The sequence below is a fragment of the Amphiprion ocellaris genome, chromosome 11 (assembly GCF_022539595.1).
Source record: "Amphiprion ocellaris isolate individual 3 ecotype Okinawa chromosome 11, ASM2253959v1, whole genome shotgun sequence".
In the NCBI taxonomy this organism is placed as follows: domain Eukaryota; kingdom Metazoa; phylum Chordata; class Actinopteri; family Pomacentridae; genus Amphiprion; species Amphiprion ocellaris.
The window spans coordinates 11,790,204-11,814,532 of NC_072776.1; the positions used below are offsets into that span (position 1 = coordinate 11,790,204).

The 24,329-nt window shown below is 38.9% G+C and overlaps 1 protein-coding gene and 1 long non-coding RNA gene across 11 annotated transcripts in view; one reads left to right on the forward strand and one right to left on the reverse strand.

Annotated features, from left to right (window-relative positions):
- Positions 1-1,686: 1,686 nt before the first annotated feature.
- On the reverse strand, positions 1,687-15,806 carry LOC129350077 (uncharacterized). 2 transcript variants are annotated; one of them, XR_008603299.1, is made up of 3 exons: positions 15,665-15,806; positions 8,551-8,709; positions 1,687-2,585 (listed from the first exon to the last, which is right to left on the reverse strand). It is a non-coding gene; the product is annotated as an uncharacterized LOC129350077 (long non-coding RNA). The 2 variants fall into 2 exon arrangements; XR_008603300.1 differs by lacking the exon at positions 15,665-15,806 and adding an exon at positions 9,329-11,082.
- Positions 11,251-24,329, forward strand: part of dip2a (disco-interacting protein 2 homolog A) — an 88,019-nt gene continuing 74,940 nt past the window's right edge. For 4 of the 9 annotated variants that reach the window (XM_035943805.2, XM_035943806.2, XM_023260877.3 and 1 more), the window contains exon 1: positions 11,252-11,724. In XM_035943805.2, the coding sequence (XP_035799698.2) occupies positions 11,601-11,724 (124 nt within the window). In that variant the 5' untranslated portion in view covers positions 11,252-11,600. Of the gene's footprint in view, positions 11,725-24,329 lie in introns of all 9 variants that reach the window. The other 5 variants (XM_035943803.2, XM_035943804.2, XM_055015532.1 and 2 more) reach the window with 2 other exon arrangements.

Consider the following 24,329-nt stretch of genomic DNA (forward strand, 5'->3'; position numbering starts at 1 on the left):
GAATTTAGCTGGTGAATCTCAGCCTGACTAACCAGTTTTCTGTTTTATATTTTCTGTTCAGATTCAGATTTTCATTTCAAAATAGATTTTACACAGTGTCAGTGATAATTAAAGTGAACATTGTTTACTGCTTTGTGTCATTTCCATCAAAGTACTTCTTGATAAAATGTATAAAAATAAGACGGTCATCCCAATAATATTTGTACACAAGGAAACTATTTATAGAAGTAGAAGACTCTTGGTTTTGAAATTGTGACAGATATATTTCAATGACAAAATATTGAAAACATGTTATGCTATAAATTGTGGGGAGAAAAAATCTATACATTTAAATATTTTAAGTATTTTAAAACTGTATTTAACTACAGTACTTGAGTAAATTTACTTAGTTACTCTATACCACTGGGAACCACAACCAGGATACGCCAGAGAATGGAAAAATGTAAGACATCGGTAGATTTAAATAAAAGATTTGATGGATTTTCTTTAGGTTTTCAAACCAACGTGGATCACAGTTGAAAAGTTTACCTAAATAAGCCAATCGGTGACAATTAACAGCCAGTGAACAAAGAACTTATTTAATACAAATAGTGAGGAATATAATGACAAACAATTACTGTACAATTAAGTAATGCACTTCAGTTAAAATTACAGACACATGCAGTTTCCTTTTTATGCCACTTTATACCTCTGTTCCATTATGTCTCAGAGGTAGATATTGCACCTTTTTACTTTAGTGCATTTGTCTGATTTGATAGATTTTTGTGCATAACATATGAAGTATGATGCTTTGTTATTAGTGAAATATACTCAAAGTTTCACACAAGTGACCAACAAAAAAAAGCACTCAGAGAGCACAGTGCTCGAAAAGGGTTCTCAGTTATTGTATAATTCCCAACTGATAAGTCCTGGTAAGTCCGCAGTGGTTGATTTCAATGTTCCCTCTAATTTTTCATGAGTCTGAGCAAACACACAAAATCCCTGAGCGTCCCTTGGACCACTGTGAGCAACATCAGACGTGTGCACTGTGGTCACACCAGCATCACATCCATTCAAGTTACATGGTTCATTAAAAGAATCAAATTACAGCATTTACATTTCTGTTAAAACACTTTGACAACAGGAGCCAGTTGAAGGCTGCAGTGATTTTAGTGACACTACAATGTATAAGAGTGAAGTTATTGAATATTTGTCTCTCTTTACTGTTGCAGCGGTTTTGCAAATTGCAGACGGACCCTGTTCACTCCATAGACACCAATGTTATTCCTGTAGCTTGAAAGACAGCTACTTTTGATAAAACTGAGCTTGTAGCACATTGTCTGCCTTGCAACAATGGGAAAGAGGCACTGTGACTTAGGCATTTATTGAGTCACTAAAATACTGTAGAGCACAGACCACATCAGCATGATTATAAGCATCCTCTGGTAAATTAACAACCAGATACTGATGTCTCTCACCATATGGACTTCAGGAGATGACTGGGGGATGATAAACTGTGACCTACTGGTTGGGTTCTCTCTGTTCTCATGTTTCTTACATGTTTGTCCCCTGACAGCCGGGTCCTAATGTTTTTTGAGCAACACACCATACTATGACGTTTTTACAATGAGGGTTCTACTATGGAACCAGTTTGACATGTTCAGGTGTTCTTTGTGTGAAAACTCAGAGAGTTCAGGGATCAGAAGGTGGTTTTCAACTTTCTTTGTTAACTTTCTGCCTCAACTTTAAACTAAATTTCCTTCACTAAGCCAGCCCTCTGGACTTCCAGTAAGCTGTGTTCCTATTGGCTGTCCAGGTGGCTGCTTGGTGTTATCAGGAACACCTGAGCAGCTTGGTGTTATCAGGAACACCTGAGCAGCTCAGTGTCTTCCTGCTTTATTTAGCTGCAGACAAACATTTCCTCTGTTTCTCTTCACCAGTGAACTGGGTTTGGCTCCATTGCTTTAGTTTGTGCTTTAGGCGTTGGCTTGCAGCTTCCAGCAGTAAAATAGACTTTAATGTGTTTCTTGGTGTGTTTTAGGGCTTTGTACTGGATAGTTGTCTTGGTAAATGTGGTTCTTTAGCCACAGTTAGCACATGGTGCTAATGTGTGCAATGATTAGTGGATTTGGTACAGCTGAGTTGTGTCTTTATCTTGGCTGTAGTGAGTCTTTAGAGGTTTTTGGTCAGACACATTCTGTATTCATGTTTGTGAACCAACATTGGTTGTCCAGAAGGTAAGAGTTCCTGTCCTGATTCTCTGTTCTCAGAGCTTCTCTGGTCGGCTGCAGGAGACTTTAGCGTTTGGGTTGTGCTAGTTTGGTTTTTGTATGGTTTCATTTGGATGACTATCTTGAGGCCCCTCCATGTGGTTTAGTGAGGTTTTCTGGAACAGTTCTACAAAGCAACCTGCAGCAGAAGAGACTTTGAGAGTTTTTAGGAAGTTCTGGAGACCAGACTTGAGAGCAGCAGAAACATTTGTCAGCAGTTTGAGCAGGAGAAGGTGAGCTTCAGCGTAGAAATGAGACGGAAACCTTCTTGACCCGTGTGGTGAGGTCCTGTACCAAGAGTTTGAGCAGGTTGTGAAGAGTCTGTAGTTCTTTGGTCTGAAAGCACAAGAAGAGTCGACTCATTAAAGGAGAAAACAGGAGATATTGTTGGTTCTTCTGTCGCTCTGCAGTTTCCTTAGACTGAATATCAAGTTTATATTTTAAATGATTTCCCATGTGAGCCCAAGAAGACTTCAATAAACTCCCTCCATCCCCTGGACACAACATATTTTATTACCATGTTAAATGTTTTTTTTTTTTTTTTTTTTTTAAATGTTTTTGAGTTTGAGTTTTTTTCTCTTTGCTTGTTTAGTTTTGTCATCTGTGTAAAAGGTGCTAAACAAATAAAGCTGAATTGATAAACTGAATAACTGACTAACTCATGATTGTGACAACAGAAGTATTTTCATTGTGATTTAAGGGTTTATTTCATTTTTGAGGTTGGGGTTAAAATCTTGACAGAAAAAGAAGATTAAAGAAATAAACTACATTAAAAAAAAGCAATTAAATCAAAGGTAAAAAATTAATACAATAAAACTTTTAAAAAGGTTTATTATTAAAAAGATTTAAGATGTAATTTTCTAATTAAACATTTAATTTTTTAATTAAGTGTTTTGTCTTTTTAAAGGTTTAATAATCTAATTAAATGTTTTGCATTTTTAAAAACATTTAATGTTCTTCTTGTTTAATTGTATTTTTTAAATGTTTAACTATGAAAAACATTTTATCTGTAATTTTTAATATTTGTATTTTAAAAATTTTGTATAATTTCAAAATTACATGTATCTTGTTGAATTATCTAATTAAATATTTTGTCTGTTTAATAGAGTTAAACAATAAATACAATTAAATTATATATACATATACCACCTTTTAATGTTTAGTTTTCTTTTTAAATGCTTCATTGTATTTTCTGTTTAATTCCTATTTAAGTTTTATTGTCTTTAAGATGTAATTTTCTAATTAAACATTTAATTTTGTAATTAAATGTTTTGTCTTTTTAAAGGTTTAATGATCTAATGAAGTGTTTTGCTTTTTTTTAAATGTTTAATGGTGTTCTTGTTTAATTGTATTTTTTTTTTAAATGTTTAATGATGGAAAGTATTTCATCTGTAATTTGTAATATTTGTATTTTAAAAATTTTGTATAATTTCATACTGACATGTATTGTATCGTGTCGAATTATCTAATTCGATATTTTGTCTGTTTAATAAAGATAAATATTAAATACAATTAAATGCTATTAAACAGACAAAATATCGAATTAGATAATTCGACACGATACAATACATGTCAGTATGAAATTATACAAAATTTTTAAAATACAAATATTACAAATTACAGATGAAATACTTTCCATCATTAAACATTTAAAAAAAAAATACAATTAAACAAGAACACCATTAAACATTTAAAAAAAAGCAAAACACTTCATTAGATCATTAAACCTTTAAAAAGACAAAACATGGGCACCCGTATAGCTCAATGGGTTAAGTGGGTGACCCAATATACAGGTGCTGGTCCATGACGCAGTGGCCCGGGTTCGAGTCCCGCTCGCGGCCCTTTTCTGCATGTCTTCCCCCGACTCTTTTCCCCCGTTTCCTGTCTGTCTCTCACTACGCCTATCCAATAAAAAGCTGGAAAAGGCCAAAAAAAAAAAAGACAAAACATTTAATTAAAAAATGTAATGTTTAATTAGAAAATTACATCTTAAAGACAATAAAACTTCAAATAGGAATTACACAGAAAATACAATGAAGCATTTAAAAAGAAAATTAAACATTAAAAGGTGGTAAAACATTTAAAAAGAAAAACCTTAAAGATTTAATCGAAACATTAAATATTGGGAAAGAAAAAGAAACTCAAACAAGCCGATAAAACATTTGAAAAAACAATTAAACATTAAAAAGACAAAACATTTGGAAATCAAATCAGACAGAAAAGAATAAAAGGTGAGAAAAGAGTCAAACTAAACGTTTAAGAAGAATCAAACTAAAGACGAAACATTTCAAAAGACACCAGTTAGACTTTAGAAGATCAAATTAAACAGAAGAGACAATAAAACGATCAAAAAGAGCAAAAACAGATAAAGGTCTGAAAGCGTTTTCTAGTCCGAAATGAAAACATCAAGTTGTTTCTTTAAACATTTCCTCTTTCTATGTTCTTGGTTTGATTGTGGACAGATTTACTAAGAACTCATTTCAGAAAACTGCTTTCCAGATAAAGTCTACTAGTAGTTGAAGGCATTGATCAAACTAATGTTACCTTCTGATCTCCACAAACTTTACTGTTCAGTGAAGAGAATCAAAGTTTGTTGAGGATTTCTAAAAAACCCACAGGTGAAGGTCTGAGAAAAACTCAGATGGATGGTCTAAATGTGAAATCAAGACTCATGGTCACAAGTTTTAAGGCTTCTGTTAACCAGAAAGTTCAAACTAACAGAGAAGTACTGAGAAACTTTTAAAATTTCAGTCCTCAGACTGTCGAAAGGTTCAAACTAACAGAGAACTACTCAAGAACTTTTAAGATTTCAGTCCTCAGACTGTCTGAAGGTTCAAACTAACAGAGAACTACTCAGGAACTTAGAAGATATCAGTCCTTGGACTGTCTGAAAGTTAAATCTAACAGAGAACTACTGTGGGACTTAGAAAATTTCAGCCCCAGGCTGTGTGAAAGCTCAGGTCCTGAGGACTCGGGAGGTCTGGAGGCTTTGGAAAGTCTTGGAACTGAGGGTTCAACCCTCCAGCACAAAGGCTGAAGCCCAACCTCCTGAGAAAAACGGTCGAGACTCAAGTTAAAAAAAAACTTGAAAATGGCAAAAAAAAATAGATGATAAATGCGCAAAAAAAGAAGAATTAGTATCTGAGCGAGTAGCTCAGGGGATAAGAAGACAGACTACCAACTGGAAGGTAGTAGGTTCAAGACCCACCACTGGCATTTTTCTTTCTTTGTCTTTGTCAGGATTTTGATAAAATTTAAGAAGGGTCTGGTCTTGAACCGGCGACCTGCAGTTCTACAGGTAAATCCTTAACTCACTGAGCTACAGATTAGATGGAAAGAAGTAATTTCGTCGTCCCTTTGGCATCGTAGTTAATAATGTGACCACATGGGTAGAGCCAAGGCGGAGTCTGGGTGGAGTCAGGGCAGAGAGTAGGCGGGGAGGTGGGTGGCGGCCTCCCCCCTCTACTCCCCCACCTCCCCCCACCGCCCACCACACCTTCCCCCGCCCGACGAGTTCTTCGAGTCTCCACGAGTTCTTCAAGTCTCCATGGGTTTTCCCGAGTTTCTGGAGTTTCCACGAGGTCAGAGGCAGAACAAGCTGTCATGAAGAGGTGTTGAAGTCGGTCAGGATGGACTGACTTTTTACAGCGACTAGAAGGAAGACCACTAGAAGAGCAGGTCTTTAACCACCATCCATAAAATCCATGGAGTCAGCTCCAGAGAAATGAAGGGAGGTCAACTTTTATCAACCTCCATCCAGATGTTCAACTTGATATCTTTACTTGGAGATTTTTAGCACCACAAACCTTTAGTATCACACTTTATTATCATTTATTAGGACTTTAACGGAATCCACCAGCAGATTTAGTTTTTGTTGACAAACTTTATTCTTGTTGTCGTGGGACTGCAGTATTTAAAACTGTTCCTTCTATTTGACCTCATGTTTATTAGCTTTATTTATTATTCCTTATTAATCCCACAAGGGAAAATTCAGATTTTCGCATCTCTCCCCAATTGGGGGAGTCAGAGTGACAGGTCAGCCGCGGTACAGCACCCCTGGAGCAGGAAGGATTAAGGGCCTTGCTCAAGGGCCCAACAGTAGCCACATCGGAGCTTGAACCTCTGACCTTCTGATCAGTAGTCCAGAGACTTAACCGTTGCACCACCACTGCCCCCTTTCAGTGGAGAAAGTTATTTTAGTTGTCGATTAGTCTCTTAAAAACCATATAATAAATTGGATTAGTCAAGAGGTTTAAATTTCTTACTTTGTCATATTTTAAATATGACAAAAAATACAAAAATAAAGTGTCTTGAGACAATTTGACCTGTATTTGGCGTTACATAAATAAAATTGAATTCAAACTGTATGTATCTTGTAATGTTGGAGTAATTCAGCTATATATGTTGGAAAACACATTTTCTTTGTCCATTAATCTGTTGATTGTTTTCTCCAGTAATTCATTTCTTGTTTTGGTTTATAAAATGTCAAACCCAAATATATTCAGTTTACTGTCATAAAAACCAAAAAGATTTACATTCATGATGCAGAAATCAGGCAGTTTTTCACTTTTTATCTTAGTTTAGTCAGAAAGATAGTTGATAATGTGTGAATTGTTGCAGCTTGTGAGCCATAGACGGTTTTAATCGTTGGGGCCGAGTGTCAGAAAACATTTAGAAACCAGCATCAACAAAACACTCAACAAAGATTTGAACATCATTAAAGGGAAATCCAACTGTTGCATGACAATGTCTCATTAAAGGACATTTATTTCCAACGTAAATGTGTGATATTTATCCTCTGGAGCTTTCTCTTCACATCGTCTTCCACCTGGACTGGTTTGGTCTGGAGCATGTGCAACAAACATTTGAAAAACTGCACTTTAACATCAATGAATGACACTGAAGTTTAATCTCTACATAAATGAGACTGAGTCTGGATGTGCTGCTCTGTCATTAACTCCTAAGTTTAGGGAAAGTTCAAACAAAAGAGGACAGTTCAGATAAGACTTGAGAATGAGCTTATTTTGAACAAACATCTCAGACTTTCTGAGCTTCAGCACCTCTAGCAAGATATTTTAACAACAAGCAACTCAAGAGATCCAGAAGGTGGAGAGAGTTAGCTTTAGCTGAACCAAAGAACATGTGGGACGCTAACCTAGAAAACATTTCAGACTTTTCTCTGTGAATTCAGAGAAATAACTTACTATTTAATGACAGAGCTACACATCTTAGCTCAGTCTCATTAAAACAGACTAATTCAGTGTCATCCATCCATATTAAAGTGCAGTTACCCAAAATGTTTGCCCGGCAGAACTTTGGAGATGTGTTCCAGTGGTTGGTGGATGTGTGGGGAGATAGAGAGGGACCTTTGACTTGTTCAGAAAGGAAAACAGGAAACCCATTGGTAGTTTTAGTTTAGGGTGCTACTGCGGTGTGTTTTTGGGTTTTAAGAGGTGAACAGGAAGAGTTTTTTTCGTATTGATTATCTTTTACTTTGTTCCTGGTTGGAATGCCCATCAATGTCAACATGAAGTTCACTTTTAGTTCTGTTTATTTATTTTTATTTTACTAACACCCATCTGTTTTTAACCCCCTCACATGTTGTGTTGTTTTAAACTTACTCTTTCAAATAAATTCTTGTCTAACCCTCTGGAAACCAGCGTTTGGACTGTTTTTGTGTTGCTCCTCACCTACTGACAGCTGTGGACTAAAGGCTATACTGTGACGTTTTTAGAGCGACATGCTATACTATGATGTTTGTTGGGCGACACGCTATACTATAGGCTTTTTTAATTGACATATTACTGTGACGGTTTTTTTGTTTTAGTTTTTTATTTTTTTTTGGCAACATATAAGAATTCGAACAGTTTTAAAAGTTACTATACTTTTACTTGTGCAATGAAATTTTTATTCTATGGCATTTTTTTGATGACATATTATACTCTGATGTTTTCTTGAATTACATACTATTTTGACAATATACTGCACTATGACATTTTTTGAACCACATATACATGACAATTTTAGGCAACATCCTATCATTTTGCGCTTTTTGAACCACATAATAATCTATGTTTTGTTCTTTTTTCTTGCCAACATGCTGTACTATGAACTACAGGCCATACTATGTTATTCTCGAGTAAAATATACTATACTTTGACGTTTTCTGAACTACATCCTATACTATGGCGTTATACACAGAGTGCTTTGGTTACATGTTGATTTATAATCTAGATTTTTTTCTGTTTTGTTTTTTGACGGGATTACCACAGACCTGACCGTGAACACCGTCGACACCCACCTGAGGGAGACGTTGCCTAAGATCTCAAGGCTGCTTGGTTGTGGTCTTTCTGGCACGTACTCTTCCAAGATGAGCCGGGAAGTTTAACACTGATGGAATGACACCAGGTCTAAGCTGACAAACTTCCAATTCCTCCTCAACCCATAGTCTCTGGGAAACCTACATGGAGTAAGAAAAGTAGACAGAGAAGTAATTAAGTCTGTACACAACATATTTAAAAGAAATCATGCTAATAAATTAAGTACAAAGAACCAAATTCGCCAATATACTGGAGACCAGTATATTGACCAGTATAACCTTGTTTAGTAACATTTCAATTATTTGAGAGCAGTCCTAAAGAACTGCCTGTAATCCCAATCATAAAATGGGTTTGGAGGAAGAACATAGATGGTAATCTGGATATACATGAGTTAGGCTTTATAACTACTATTGGTAGTATTGGTGGTAGTAATAGCAATGTGACTACTACTTGTAGTAGTGGTGGTACACTACTGCTGCTGATACTGGCACTGCTACTACAACTTGTAATACTATTACAAATGCTGATACTACTTCTATGACTCTAACAGCTGTTTATACTACTACTGCTGCTTGTACTTTTAGTATTACTACTACTGCTTGTACAACTATACTACAGCTACTATTAATCGTCTGGTATATGGTTGTCAAGCTGCTAGCTCGCCTTAGCGTTTTGCTAGTGGCTAACTAGTTAGCTCTCATAGACTGGAAGCTCTCAACAAGAGTTCATAATGAAAAAAGAGCCAAAAACTATTCCTACCTATGAAAAGTCATTCCAAGTTTCCTTGTCTCAATCGTACGACGCAGTGTGTAATTGTATGCAGCACAGTGAGACGGCATACTTCTTGTTTCCGTTTTCACGCCGTCTACATCAAGAGAATGCACTGAAACTTTGCCTCCACTAGCTTAGCCTCGCTGTAGCACGCAGCTCAAAGGGGCGTGTCCTATCTACTCATTCATATCTATGAGAACCATGGACGTCTGACGTTGATTAGCTGCGTAAATACCATTATATACAGTCTATGGTAAATACGTATGTGAATCGCATCATTGACTGCAGCAGCCAGTCACCGGTCACTCACTGACTCACACTGAAAAATAGCACAGAATGAATTGTTATGTGTTTATTTTATTTACACTTTAGGTTGGATTTTTTTTGGTGCGCAGCGCAGATTTTCTGTGCGCGGAGACCGTGTCAACAGTGCGCAATTGCGCACGTGCGCAGCTTAGAGGGAACAGTGGTTGATTTGTAGTATAATCGCCATGTGATCGTCAGCAGGCAGCTGACATAGCATTCACTTGTTGTCATAGTTACAGTATGTCGCAATGATACAGAAATCTTTAGCAAATCCGTGGATCCAGACTATAAGCTGCATGACTGCCAAAATCTAATCACTTGGTCCTAGTGTCACTTCTGACTTTCCCTAAAAATTTAATCCGAATCCATCATTTCGTTTTTGAGTAATGTTGTGCACAGACAGACGGACAGATTGACAGATTAACAGACAAACGTACACCGACTGCATTCCGCTGCATTCTTTGGCAGAGTAATAATCCAACAACACCAAGTAATTTAGCTTTATTTATCCAGCTTTTTGAACACTGGGGAAAATAGTATCTTTGTTCCAACACATGACATCTTTAAAACAGAGGAGACGTCATGATACAACTAAGTATGAACTATATAGCAGTGATGATGGGTAGATGGAGAGTGGGGTCATGGAGCAGACACCAGAAGTCAGTAAAGAGTCGCACATCTGTGACACCAGACTGAATAAGATTGTTATTGTTTAGGTGGTTGCTGCTTGTGAAATGTGTTCCACTCTATCTGAAGTTAGTGGACATTTTAGAGGGACAGGTTTCACTTGCAGAGCACCATGTAGCAGGTATGTCTCGTTTCAAATGGCTCTAAAATGATTTCTCTGACAAATGGTGTAGTTGTGGACATTTAGATCATTGGCTACAGTCATAACTGTGTCATCTGTGGCATCATGTCAAAAGAATAAAGCTGCATTTTATCACCATTGATCAAAGGAGTGTTTGTGTACTAATGCTCAGTGTTTGAAATTTGCCACCACTGAACAGCTCAAAACCTTTTTGGCTAAATTTGAAGTTGGGACCTGACACCCTGGAATTAATTACATTTAATTATTCATGAATACAAATTTTCAGACAGTGTCTCATTTTTCCAACACTTAATATAGCATAGGACATTTTTGCAATCACAAGGGACATTTTTTTCTGCACTCACTGCTTTAGATTTTAATATTTTAAGAGCATTTTTTTTATCATTATGCTTACATACTTTTCCATAAATAACATTTTTAAAGCAGGCTTTTTTTTTTAAAAGCAACCTTCTAACTTTTGCAGCGTGATATCAGTGCTTTTTTTACTGTAGCAAAAGATGTGAAAACTTTGTCCAGCACTGAGCTATCTTCCACATCACTGCATGTCCTCATGTGCCACCAAAACCCTGATTGAAACAGTAGGAGGCAGGCAAGTTGTATGTGGAGCATTAGCAGGCGGCGTGCGGCACACGAGCACGCACGCACGCACACACACATACACACACAGGTTGGGGGGGCTCGTGAACGCGCACGGTTGGGGCTGCTGTTGCTATGATGCAATGGCGACTGCGCCGTGGGCAGCGAGCGAGGAGTTGAATGAGTTCCCTCCACAGTTGAAGAGAGGCAGCCGCCGACAGTCAGGACTCCGCCAGAGCCAAGGGACGGAGCGCAGGCACGGAGACACCGGCACGGCCCCGTCCGAGCTCACTTCATGGAAACACGGAGCCAGGTGTGTCTGCTAGCCTCCCAGCTAGCCGTGTCATGACGCTTGGAGACATTTCTCACACATCTGGACGACGTTGCAGCGACACCGGAGAAGCACCAACACCCTATTCGCGCTGAGCCGACACCAAGTCAGGAGGAGGGGGTTGTTGTTTTTTTAAATAGTTCTCTCGCTTTTTATTCTGCATTGTCCTCCTCACTGGAGAACCCGGTGGAGCCGTTCGACCTTCGTACTGGACCACCATGGCTGAGAGAACCTCAACCGGGCTGCTAACGATGATGTTGGAGCCCACGCCGGCTGTCGCTATGACCCTGCCGGCGGAGGTCCGGGAGAAGCTGGCGGAGCTGGAGCTGGAGCTGTCTGAAGGTAAGTTGACAACAACATGTACACACACACACGCACTGCAAACACCGTGTGACCGAGGTATGTCTGTTTTAAGCGTAGTCCATGTGTGTTTGAGCTACCAGAACCACCGCCCTTTATTTCTGGCTTTGTGGCTCAGGTTTGAAAACATGCCAGCATCACCGGAGCTCCTCTGCTGCTCCTCCACAGTCATTCCCAAAACTCAACTTCTGCCGTAGTTTTCTCCTCTTTCGTGACTGTTTAACTGCAACACAGAGACTAACTTAATTAAACCAGACCGGTCAGTTTCGCTGGTAATGAATATCAGCTGATCCTATTGTCCTGAAGTTGTAGATGCCACACATTCAGAGTCCAAATACCATATTTGACCAGATGGCTCTCCTCTAACAGCTGAGCTGACACACCCATGACACCGCTGTTATGTGACTCAGTTTTTCACATAACCACAGGATGTCTTTATTTTTGAAGTTTATAAGAAAGGAAAGTTGAGATCTAAAACCTTTCCTTAGTGGATATGCTGTGGCCCTGCTCTATTAGCTTCTGTTAAACTGTCTTAACTCCTGGCAAACAAGGAGTATTTATAGTGAACAAATGTTAGGATTAGAGCTGCAACTATTCTGAGCATCGATTTATCAGTTTGGGTATTTACACATTTAATAAACCCAATATTCTCTGATTCTGTGGTCTTGAATTTGAATATTTTCCTGGTTTTTTTTACTCCTCTTATGGATCAATCAAGACATTTAGGGACATGAATTTGGGCTTTCATTGGCATTTTTCACCATTTTATACATCAAGCAACTGACCAATTAATCAAGAAAATAATTGCCAGATTATTAGTTGCATCTCTTGGTCGGATGTTTGTGCTGTCCAGGATTTAGACGATATTCCTGATTCCTTTACTTGTTGGTTTTCATCTTTGCCTGTTGTTGCACAGGTCTGGGTGTCCTTTATGTGACCCTGCATCTGTACTTGATAACAAACTTAAGTATAAAGAAATCAAAAGGATGCTATGAAGATCTTGTGTCTTCATGTGTATAAAAAGTTCTATCATTTCTATATTTTAATGGCATAAAAAAAACATATCTAAAGCTTCTGTCTATGCTGAAGTTATTGTACTGTGTATATAACTTCTTGCTGTAACAATAACCAATATATATCTTTACAGCATAGTAAGAGTAACTCCTCTAACAGAAACCCAAAGACTTCCTAATACATACCAGTACAAAGGCCTCTACAATGGGAAAGCAGTACGTCTTTATTGATAATATTTATTACACTCACTCATGTTGGTATGTGGTTGAAGGAAGAACAATTTGCATATTCAACACTATAGTTATTTCATTGCGTTATTATTATGCAATGAGTGGGCAGGAAAGTTAAGCCCTGTCAGCATAGTTTTGCCTCTTTTTCTTCATATTTGGTGCTTGTGAGATGCTACATTGAAGTATAGCCATTTCACACTTGGGCTTGTCCTGCAGTTGAGCAGAAATCCTCAAATACAGAATCTTCATGTTCTCTAAATAATGAAACAGGTGCTTGTTTTTCTCTAAGCATTGTTAGTTCAATAAGACCCTTTGTTGAACTTTATCTAAGATGTTCTCATGTGGTAAAATTAGCTGAGCTGTGTTAAAGTCCTACTAATTAATGAGTCTGATTAGATTTAGGATTTAACCCTAAGGTGGGGCCTTTTTATTTTTAATTTTTTTTTTGCAAACTCTAGAGAAGATGTCAACTCTGCAAACCAAATAGGCTTTGAACTTGAAATAAAAGAAAACAGAAAACCCACTGACCCAAAAGTCAAATTCTGGAGTGAGTCTTTTCTTCCTAGCTGTGTGCAGCATCACACAGGGGTTACAAACAGACCCAAGGTGCACGCTTTGATAAGCACATTAACTGCCACCGAGGCCCTTAATGGGATAGACATGTTTTCAAGAGCGGCTACTAAACTAATCTATATCTGTCCAGTTTCCTCTTCCTGCTCTCCACATGTCACATCCTGCCATGTTGGACTGTGATAGCACTATCTCTTCTAGCTTTTCTTCCACTGACATGCCTCTTTTCCACTCAGCCTCTCCCTCTCTCTCTCTCTCCACGCTTCCCCACCTCCATATTTCCTCTATTTTCTCTCTGATCAAAGAAAGAAATGTCATTTTCTTTAGGGTAAAGGCAGATCAACGCCTTTTTTCCCTTTTCCCTCACTGCCTGATCCTGTAGCTGCTGTGAACTTTTCACCTCATGATGCTGCTCTTTAGTTGCCTCCCCCTTGCATCCTGTCTCAGGACAGAAGAGGTGATTCATTTTATTAGAAGTAAATGAGAACCTGAGAATCCTGCAGGTTCTCTACCCTGCCCAGTGACTCCTTCTCTAAGGGATTTAACGTCAGGCATGTCTGTGTCCTACAGAGAGACACGTCGTGGTTTTTAGTATGCATGAATGCGCCAATAGATGTGTGTGTCTGAGTGTGCAGGAACGTTGTATTATTTATGAGGCTGAATAGATGTGTCATGTATGTTTTCTTAAGCGGTTTATCAGCAGCAGAAATTGGACTAGCAGGCTACCCAGCAGCTCAGACAGATAATATTTCAGCGTCAGCAGCTTAGACCTTCTGATGTGTGAAATAAACAATCTGTGCACTCTTATTGTGATTATTCTAAATTTTATTTCCTCTAGAGATACATTCATTTTCATATCCTCTTGTTAAGTTTTTGTGTAATAGTGTGTTCAAAAAAGTATTGGGTGCTCGACTTTGCTGCCGTCCTGAGATGAGTGTTCCCACCCAGTTATTTTTGATAACAAGTACATGTAGGCCAAATTTCTCTCTTTGTTATTTTAATTGGGAGTATACAACCTAACACACTGATATTCTGGTTTTCAGTGGGTCCATGGAAGCAAATCATCTGAAAATACTTTACTGTGTAGACTTTATTCTACATTCTCTTACTTAAATCTTGAATAACTTTAAAAGCGGGAAATGGACTTAAAATAAGTAAACATGTATAAAATGTCCATTATCTTACTCTATAATATTAAATATGACTAAAAGCTGACACTCTAAAACATCTTTAAGCATTATTGATAAAAGGAACTGTTTGATATTACACATTAATTTTTTATCTCTCACTAGTAAATGAAGCAATCTTTGTATGTTTGTGTGTTAAATAATAGAATCAAATATACATATATAACAAAACAATATTAAAAAGACAAAATCTGCAAAGGAGGCCAGATATGTGCAATATGGAAGGTAGATGAAATGGAATAAGAACCAGTAGAATATGATAAATGATGTCTCCACTCATTTTTGACCTCTAATAATGCTACCAATTTCGATGATATAGTTTTTAAACCTCTAAAAGCAAATATGACACAAGCTAAAGTGGACTAAGGCATGATTTTAGAATGATATAAGATATCTGCTGACTACCTTTGCTGATGCTAACATGCCTGTGGCAGCAGGTAGTGTACTAATTGATTAAACAAATGAAATACAGCATGTTCCCTGTTGAGCGTCAGTGGTGCTGGTAGCCAGATTTTGTTATATTTGTTTTGAACAGAGACAGTCTAGTAGTTGTTTCCCCCAGTTCCACTTTTTGTGCTAAGCTAAGCTAAACCATTGCTAGCTTGAGAGTGGTATCAATCTTCTCATCAGATTGTCTACAAAAAGGAAAATAAGTAAAATTTCCCAAAAATGTTTAACTTCTCCTTTAAGGAGACAAAGTACTCCTGCATAGAAGAATCAAAACCTCATTACTTACAATAAGAAGCTGTTTGACAAAATGTGTTTTTAATGCCTTTTTAAAATATCTTGCTACCTTAGTAATTCTGCTTCGTGAGGCAGGTTGCTGGCCTTATCCAAACACGCCGGCAGACTGAATTCTCCTCCTACCAAATTTCACACATCATAGTTATTAGAAAGAACCTGTGTTATTTCTTAACTGACCTGGATGCAGATGAGTGACCAAAAGATGGGGCGTAAAGGAGGGCAAAAAGATGGATGATTTCCATTATCTCCTGCAGGGAGGATAGAGGGAAAGAGTCGTGTCTGCTGAGTAATTCATAGGCTCACTCTATCATTCTCTGCTTTTCTGCCCTCCTCCTCTGTTTGCTCTCTGAACCCTCTGATTACAAAGTCATTTTTAGTCCAGTGCTGCTGGTGTTTGCTGGGAAACTGCCAAACTCCTGGTTGATCATTGTGCTCATTTTGCCTGCTCCCATTCGCCAAACATTTACAGAGAAGCATGGCGGGATTCTGGTTTAGATTCTGTTTGGCTTGTTTAGGGTTGTTCAGATTCACTGAGGACATGTTTGTAGCACATTTGAGGTGTTTGGACAACAACCCAGAAACACAAATGTGGCTACTATGTATCTACGTATATATCCTCTATCCTATTTCCTATTTATATCCTATATTGTAAGTTAGATTATCTATTCAAAAGCACAGTTTTCATTCGTTCTTGCTCCTATCAGTGTGTTAGTGTCTGCTGCTTCTCTGACCCAAGTTCCACCATTTATCTAATCATTTAGATAAGGTGAAACTTTGTTCTCTGTATACCTTTAGGTTAATAGGTGACCAGGCAGGGTGCTGTCAAGTGGTAATGGTAGTAATAAGATGGTGGTGATTGAACTCACACTTGCTTTCCAACCCCTGGCGCTGACAGAAGCTTGATAGTGTAATGATCAGTGGTGTGTATCTTATTGCTGTTAATGGATGAAGCCCCACCCTGCACCCAATTTTTTCACATAGATTCAAAGTTCACAGGGACCTTAAAGTAGGGCTGTTCAATTAATCAATTTCAATTTGGCTCTATACAGCCTCTATATAGCCTCACTCTACCTGGCAATTCTTCCACTTCTGCTTTAGCAGGGGAATGTGCTACTTGGAAACAAGACCCCAATAAACTTTCAGGAAATTGCAAAGCCAAGACTGCAACACGGCACTTGACAAAATGTGTACAGAGAGGTGGAAACGAAAACAAATGCAATGCGTTTGAGAGAGAAACGAACAACAAAATGAGTTTGAAAAAGTTGCTGTTGTGTCAGACCTGCTAGGGTGAGTTTCTCATTGGTTGTGACTTAAAGGAGAGCCACGGGCATGATGGCATGAAACTACAAGCCCAGTTTGCTGCTAATTGTTTTTGCCTGACAAATTGCCAGCTGAGTGTTCTACAGTTACTTGTAATCTCAGCTAAAATGCATGATGTATTGCAGCCACAACTTGTCAGTAACCGTTAAGGTATTATAAGTATTATGGGGAAAAAAAAGAATATTCCTAATTTCTACTATCATGACCACCCATGCTCTAGACCAGTTTCTAAAATGCATGTGTTCTGAAGCCACATTTATTCCAAATATTCCGTACAAAGTCTGGTTTCCATCCAGCAGTAGCACCGTATGCTGATGCGTTTTAAAGACCACTGTTTCAAATAAACCTGGATCATGGTCACAGGCCAGAACACTGGGTGGGGTTTGTGGATAGCTTTGTTGGCCAGGACTTTTGTAAAAGTTTTTGGAAAGTATGAGTGTACAGGAAACCCCGGTGAGTTGGCTTACAGAGGTTGTTGAGGAAAGACCACTCAGTTCAGGGAGAGACCATTTACTGGTTTTGAGTCATTCTTTTCTGTGGTCACTGCTGTGGACCCACTACCAACTCATGAAGAAAGACCTTCTGACTGGGCTCACCAAGTGAGTTCAGCCTATTGTTGGTCAAACCAAACATTTGATGAATATAGAATCGCATTCTACATTAAGAGCTTTGAGAACATGAAGGATTTAGGGCGATTACTGAAAGGGCTTTGTACACATGGCTGCTGGTTAGCACTGTAATAGGATCCAAAGCTGAAGAATGTTGAGCCTTGGAGCGAGCTAGCTGGCTGCTGTGGCTGCTGTAAAGTCCAGTTGGGAGATAAAGAGGCAGCTATGCTGTGCCCCTGCCATAGTGGAGGATAGAACGTGGAGGGTCATAAATATTTTAAGGGTGTGCCGCAGAGCTTCAGATTCTTGTGCTGCTCTCATATACAGACTCACCTATATATGCGAGTCTGTGCACATGTAATTGTGTGCATGTTTGGTTGTCAGTTTATGTACTTTTTGTTTGTGTTTCTGGGTGCTTTGTTGAGGTGGTCTTTATCATTTATTGCCTACAACCCACAGAGCTGTGTTTCATTTTTACCCAATAATGATTCACAGTAGCAGCTATTGTCTTGCCAGTTGACTTTGTTGCTCTTTATTGTAGGTCCTGCCTGTTGTTTTTTTTTTTTTAGTACTCCTCAGCATCATCTCTGTCTTTATATGAGTCATAAATATTTAATGGACTGCAGTATGTGAATGTTCTATCTAAAGTATGTCTTTTCTGTGTTTATTCAAGTGTGGATTAGTGTACATATCGCAGGATTTTCACCAGCTCAGTAATTTTGATTTCACTGTGGCCTTCTCTGTGTAACAACTGAGTATTTATGTTGTTAGTATTGATTATCATTATGAGTGTAGCTGTTGATTATTACATAATAATGAATCTAATTATTAAATCTTCCATTTACCATAATAATAGTCTCTAAAAGGGGAACATCGGTGGCTCAATTTAATCAACCAACCCAGATAGTCATATAACCATTGTAATCCTTTTTGTTTCATTGAACGTAAAATGTAGAAAAGATAACTACTCTTATTAAAATAGTTATTATTTCAAATTCCCAGCTATTTTTTGCTTTCCTGAGGAAGTGTTGACTTTTGGGCTTTTGGGATTATAAAGTTTGTCCTGCAACTTGAGATACGCAAATGTTTTTCTCCTCTGCATGCATGCCACAAATATTTCATTTCATTCTCTTTTAGTGGATACAGTCATAAAATGGCACTGACTTCCTGGTGCTATTTCAGTAGTGCTTTATAGCATGTGGGTACAACTGGTGCCAGAAATCGTTGCATTTTGATTACATTGCCACACTCCTACAGTTCACAACTTGAGAGAGGCAACAACACTTTCCAATATGCAGTTTAAATGAGAACAATGGGGAGTTCTACACTTAGTACTCCGCCAAGGAACGTGGCGGAGTTATGTGACGATTGACGTATATTTGTCTGTCCGTCTGTCTGTCCGTCTGCCTGTCTGTCTGTCTGTTTGCAACATTACTCAACAACGGACTGACAGATTTGACAGTGATGTGGCTTATAGTCTGGATCCACAGATTTGTTAAAGATTTCTGTATCATTGTGAGATAGCGGTCCAGTGTGACTGTAACTATGACAACAAGTGAACACTACGTCAGCTGCCTGCTGACGATCACATGATTGTGATCCCACTACAAATCGACCGCTGCGGACTTATTGGGACTTTAGCGTCGGAAATCAAACAAGAACTGAGCAGCCTTGGCGGAGTACTGCGCTCTCTGAGTGCTTTTCTTGTTTTATTATGCAAAACGTTAATCAATTTCTAAATATTGCATGTGTTTATGTGATTTATGATGTCTGGAATTCTGCAAGTGTTCTCCTGACCTTTTCAATGTTATTACTGTAGGTTAGAAAGCCACTTGTATTTTTTTTTTAAGTCCATCACTCACTTGGCCTTCTGCTGATGCAACAACAGAAAAATGGTGCCAGCTTCCAGCCAGCCCACCATCCTGTCCGTCCTGTCCATCCTGTCTATCCTGCTACAGTGATGACACTGAGCTCTGCAGTTGGCCAGAGGGTGTGTTTAGAGCCATTCCTCACTGGAAAGTTTTTTAAATGATTTAAAGGTGTGCTCACCACCAAGACTTAATAAATACCACGGTTTCAGAATAATTTCCTTGTTGTCGTGGGTGCCAGATATTGTGCGTTTTGGTGCTGTTGGTCTCAGTGTGTCCTTGCTGTGGGAGAGGTGGCCTGTGCAGTAGAGAGCAGGGCAGAGCAGCGGGCAGTGGTGCCAGGGAGATCTGCTGACCAGACAAGCTGCATGCCCCATGTCAAGGTCACATTGCAATTTTCACTCTGCTCTGTCCACCGCATTCTTCTACCCAGTTTGGCTTTTGTTCTGCCTCCATCAGCTTTCTAGTGTCAGTTTTTAGCTGCCCATTCACCTATCTGTGTGTGTGCTTTGATCCATCATCTGGTGGAGACAGAGGGTTCACGTGGCAACCAAGTACCCCCTCAGCCAGATACAGCAACAGTGTAAATCGCATCCAGTGCCCTCTTCATATTTCAGTTTTTTTCTGCAATTGCTGTGAACTACACCTTAACTAATGTAGAATTTTCCTACTTATGTACCTGGAGTTGACAACACTTTCACTGCAGTCCTCTGGTGCAGATTAAATTGCTTGCCAGTGATATAAGGGGTCCAGGGCTGAGCTCACTGAGCTGTGCACAGTGCTTTTATACTGTATACAGTTTTTCAGAGCCCAAGGTAAAAGCCTCAGTTCATCAATAGTCCTTCATTACATCTCATTATTATTTATTTTCCTGTCTTATGTGACCTTAATTCTTCTTGTATAATAATTGACTTTTGCATTTCCAGCTTAATGTACTTATAATACACATTGCCAGACAGCAGAGATGAATGAGTGAATGAATGCCTTAATTGATGATGCAAAAATTAAAGAATATAAACATGAGAAAAATAGAGTTGGGGGTAGAGTTGGGGACTCACTACACAGGCCTTTGGGGCACCAGTCCTGATTCCGACTGCCGAGGAAACAGACCTGAGTCTGTTAATTTGGTGGCCAGTCGACATGGAATGATGGTGTTAAATGCGGAGCGGACTCACAGGTGTTGTTTTGGAAGTAGTCTTCCAGTTTCCTTAGCTGATGTGACTTCTCTGATTTGTGTTTTCAAGTCGGCTCTGATGGCACTGTACTGCGCCCCATCTCCCTGATCAGAGCGTGTTGTTGCAGCTCTTGAGCAGCGTTTGAACCTCCTTTGTCATTCATGGCTCTTAGTAGGGATACACCCAGATGCATTTGTCACATTGTGACATTGTGGACACAGTTCTTAATATAGCTGAGTGCAGTTGAAGTGTACTCTTCCAAAGCCTGGTGTTCAAAAATATCCCAATTCAGTCTTTCAAAGCAATCCTGACGCAGAGATGAGAGTCCTTCAGGCCATGTCTTTGGAGTCTTTGTTTTTCCTGTGGGGCAAGTATGCTGAGGCTGAGAGCATAGATGGTGGTCAGACTGGCTTAAGTGTGGTAGTGGTGTTTCCCTGTAGGGTTTCTTTGTGTTTGAATAGTCTTAGCACAGTATATTTATTCCCCTGGTAGTACATTTAATGCACTTGCACATATACCCTTTCACACATTCATTCTGTAGCATCAATGAAATAACATAGCCTTGAGTGTTTCAGTAAAGGCAGCTGCTTCTGTTCAACAGTATTGACAAACCATCACCACAACGGCATTTCATTTTCACTCATAATCTTCTGAACAATTGATATGAGAGATATGAGAACATGCAAGCTAATGAGTGTGGTATGTCCGATTTTGTTCACACAGTAATAAAGTGAAACTTTGATTGAATTATCAAGCTGCTTCTGCTTTTTTTCCTTGTCTATGCTGTTCTTGGCTTGATTCTCACAAGCGAGCCTTTAATTTTTAAAAGCTGGCAGCTTATGATACAGGCTGCAGATGTAGAAACACCTCCAGATTCATCACAGACATTTTGATCGGTCTGTCAGATCCTACAGTGTGTTAGATCTTGTCAGAGAGCATTGCTGTTTGGAACTGCATGTAAATTAAAATGTGCAAGGATAAATCATTGCAGAGAAGTGGGCTTATCTCCTGGGCAGTGCCTTCAACACCTACTAACTTCTCTTGACCTTCTGGCCGGGAGCTAGCAGAGGTCAAGTTGTATAGCGTGACGGCACTGAGTGAAGTCCACTGATCTCAGGCAGGCAACAAGTATCCCTATGTATGAATGGATGACGTACTACAAAGGGCAGCTTTTACTTGCAGTACTTAGAGTGTACCACAAAATAAAAAGATTTTATTCTGTGTCTCTTTTTTGCCAGGAGTGATTGTTCTGACTATCGAATAACATCATTAAAAATTATATGGACTTCTTGTTTTTTCATAAAAATTTGGTATTGGAAAAAAACTGCAATGAGACCAAAGAGATGTCTGAAAAGACGATAAACAACTTTTGAATTTTTTTTGTTTGTTCAGTCAATGTCTAGGCATACTCAGGTGTGATGTGTAGATCAAAGACAAACAGAGGCTTTTGTAGCAGGAGCAGGCTGCATTGTGAGGCTTCCTGGTGAAAAACAAACAGACAGAAAATGTCTGGAATGTGCCGTGACCTATCAACCTAACCGTGAGGAGAGACCTTTCCAAATCCCCACCAATGCTGGAGGGCACAACTACATAGAACAAAAAGCCAGATACCATAGTAGGTTGTCCCAGCCTTTTAAAAGAACAAGGCCAAGTTTTCCCCCTCTTCTTCACTTCATTCCCTTAGGTGTCCCAGTAGAATATGGGAGGGAAGGAACAGAGAAGAACTGAACGAGTTTATTTCAGGTTTTTTTTAATTTATTTTTTTATTATGGGGCCAAAGGCAGACTTTTTATTTTTTTAACTAAACCGTAACTTGGCAGACTCAACTCACATACCAGAAGATGTGTTTTCAGCCTGTGTGCTCCAAGCAGGAAGACAGTTTTAGGTGAGCTCTGCGGCTGTTTCTCTCCAGAGACTTTTCCCAGTATGTTAATCAACATGTACCTGCATCCAGAGAAAGGAATGGATGCAAAGCGAGAGCGAGTCAGGGCTGCATCTAAAGCTCCCAGGCATATCTGACAAACTGTGGAGCCTCTCTATGCACTTAACAATTACTAACTGATGTCTGTAAGCAGTAGGTTGTAAATCATCTTTGATAAACATCTGAGCTGTTTTATGAGATTGTTTTTTCCTGAACATTCTTGATGCTGAATTTAAGAGCTAGTGTATGTAGTAAAGTTAGATCACCTTCGGTGAAAGAAATAACTTGGGCTTTAAAAATAAAAAACCCTCTGAATAGACAGTCAGTACTATACATGTACAAGGAGATGACAGTACAAGTGAAGTCACAAGTGCTTACTGTGAAAACAGTAAAAATATTTGTCAGTCAGTTGCTGAAACCTCAAAATACTGAGTCAGATATAGCAAGAAAAAAAAGTCAGATTGAAATAAGGTGAACCCAAATTCATTTGGAGGACAAAACAAAGGCAAACCGTAAAGTAATACTCATCCTGTCTGACTGCCTGGAGACAGTTTTCATGTGCAACCAGAGACTAGTATTAACGTGGTGTACTCCCTTTCAGTTATTCAGCTTAACTGATTTACAGCGTGTCTGATTGTCTTCTGATGGGTTATTATGGCCAGTAGAAATGATGGTCACAGCTAATAACATGAGACCCATGTTGTGATAAACTGAAATTTTAATGCTGAGTGAAGGAGATAATGATGTACTTTTTCTTTGATCACTTCAAAACATTGGAAACATTTGAATTAACTAAGTAAGAGAGTTGCAGGTCCTTTATGAGCAGCTTAATGTTATTTCACCTGGTGAGTGAACAACTATGCTGCTCTGTATATTCACTGCATTTGTCTGTAACTAAATGTAACTAATGGCATATCCTCTCCATAAATTTGCCTTGTGTTCGGTGTGTTTTGTACAGTGAGATAGGCCTTACTATTTAAGGAGTTTGCATCCAATCTCCATTCCTGAGTTATGATGTATGACTGTGGTCTCTCATACTGTGAGTTTTAAGTCTCAAGTAATCACTGTGATGCTTTCTCTGGCACTTGCACTAACAGAGAGATGTTTTACTGATAAGAAGCTCAGTGTGGAGTTGTGGTCTTTCACTCTGGACTTACAGCTGAAGAACGGAGCCGATAACTCCACTTAACTGAGGTTCTAACTTCCTCCACAGATAGTAGCAACCTTTTTTTTAATCTAATTCATCCATGTTTAAGTTATATCAGTGCAGTATGAGGGATGGGCAGTCCCTGTCTAAGTGCCAAACACAAGTAAACCTTAGTAATGTTCACTAATCTGAGTACAATATGTAGATTCTGACTGCCGTGATGAAACACACCCTTTTGTTACTGCATTAAGCACAGTTTTACCACTTATCACACTCCAGAGATTTTGAATAACCTTTTTACACGGTGTCGCTTGTGGAATCCCAGGCAGTTTGGAATGAACAATGACACGGATATAACTTTAAGCTGACCTGTAATCTAATATAACACACACACACACACACACACACACACACACACACACACACACACACACACATGTCATGTCTGTGTGCTCTTACTCACAACATTCTTGACATAGAGGTCACAGCAGCCTCGGCAGCCTGTGGGTGATGTTCATGGCTGTGGTCACATAATGTGTGTGCGACTCGCCCCAAGATGACAGTTGAAGCTAAGTTGTTGAATCTCAGAAGCCTCCTTTTCATTTGTTGGAGTCCCTCTCCATCGCCCAAGAAACTCATTACACAACCAAGTATAAGACCCTCTCCTCCCTTTACACAAACTTGTCATTTTCATCTATGCATGAGGCAGTAAGTCTGCGTGTATGTGGATGTGCTTATATATTTGCGAGTCTGACTATGTAGATCCCAGGAATTTAATTTCCACTAGGGATATGGAGGACACC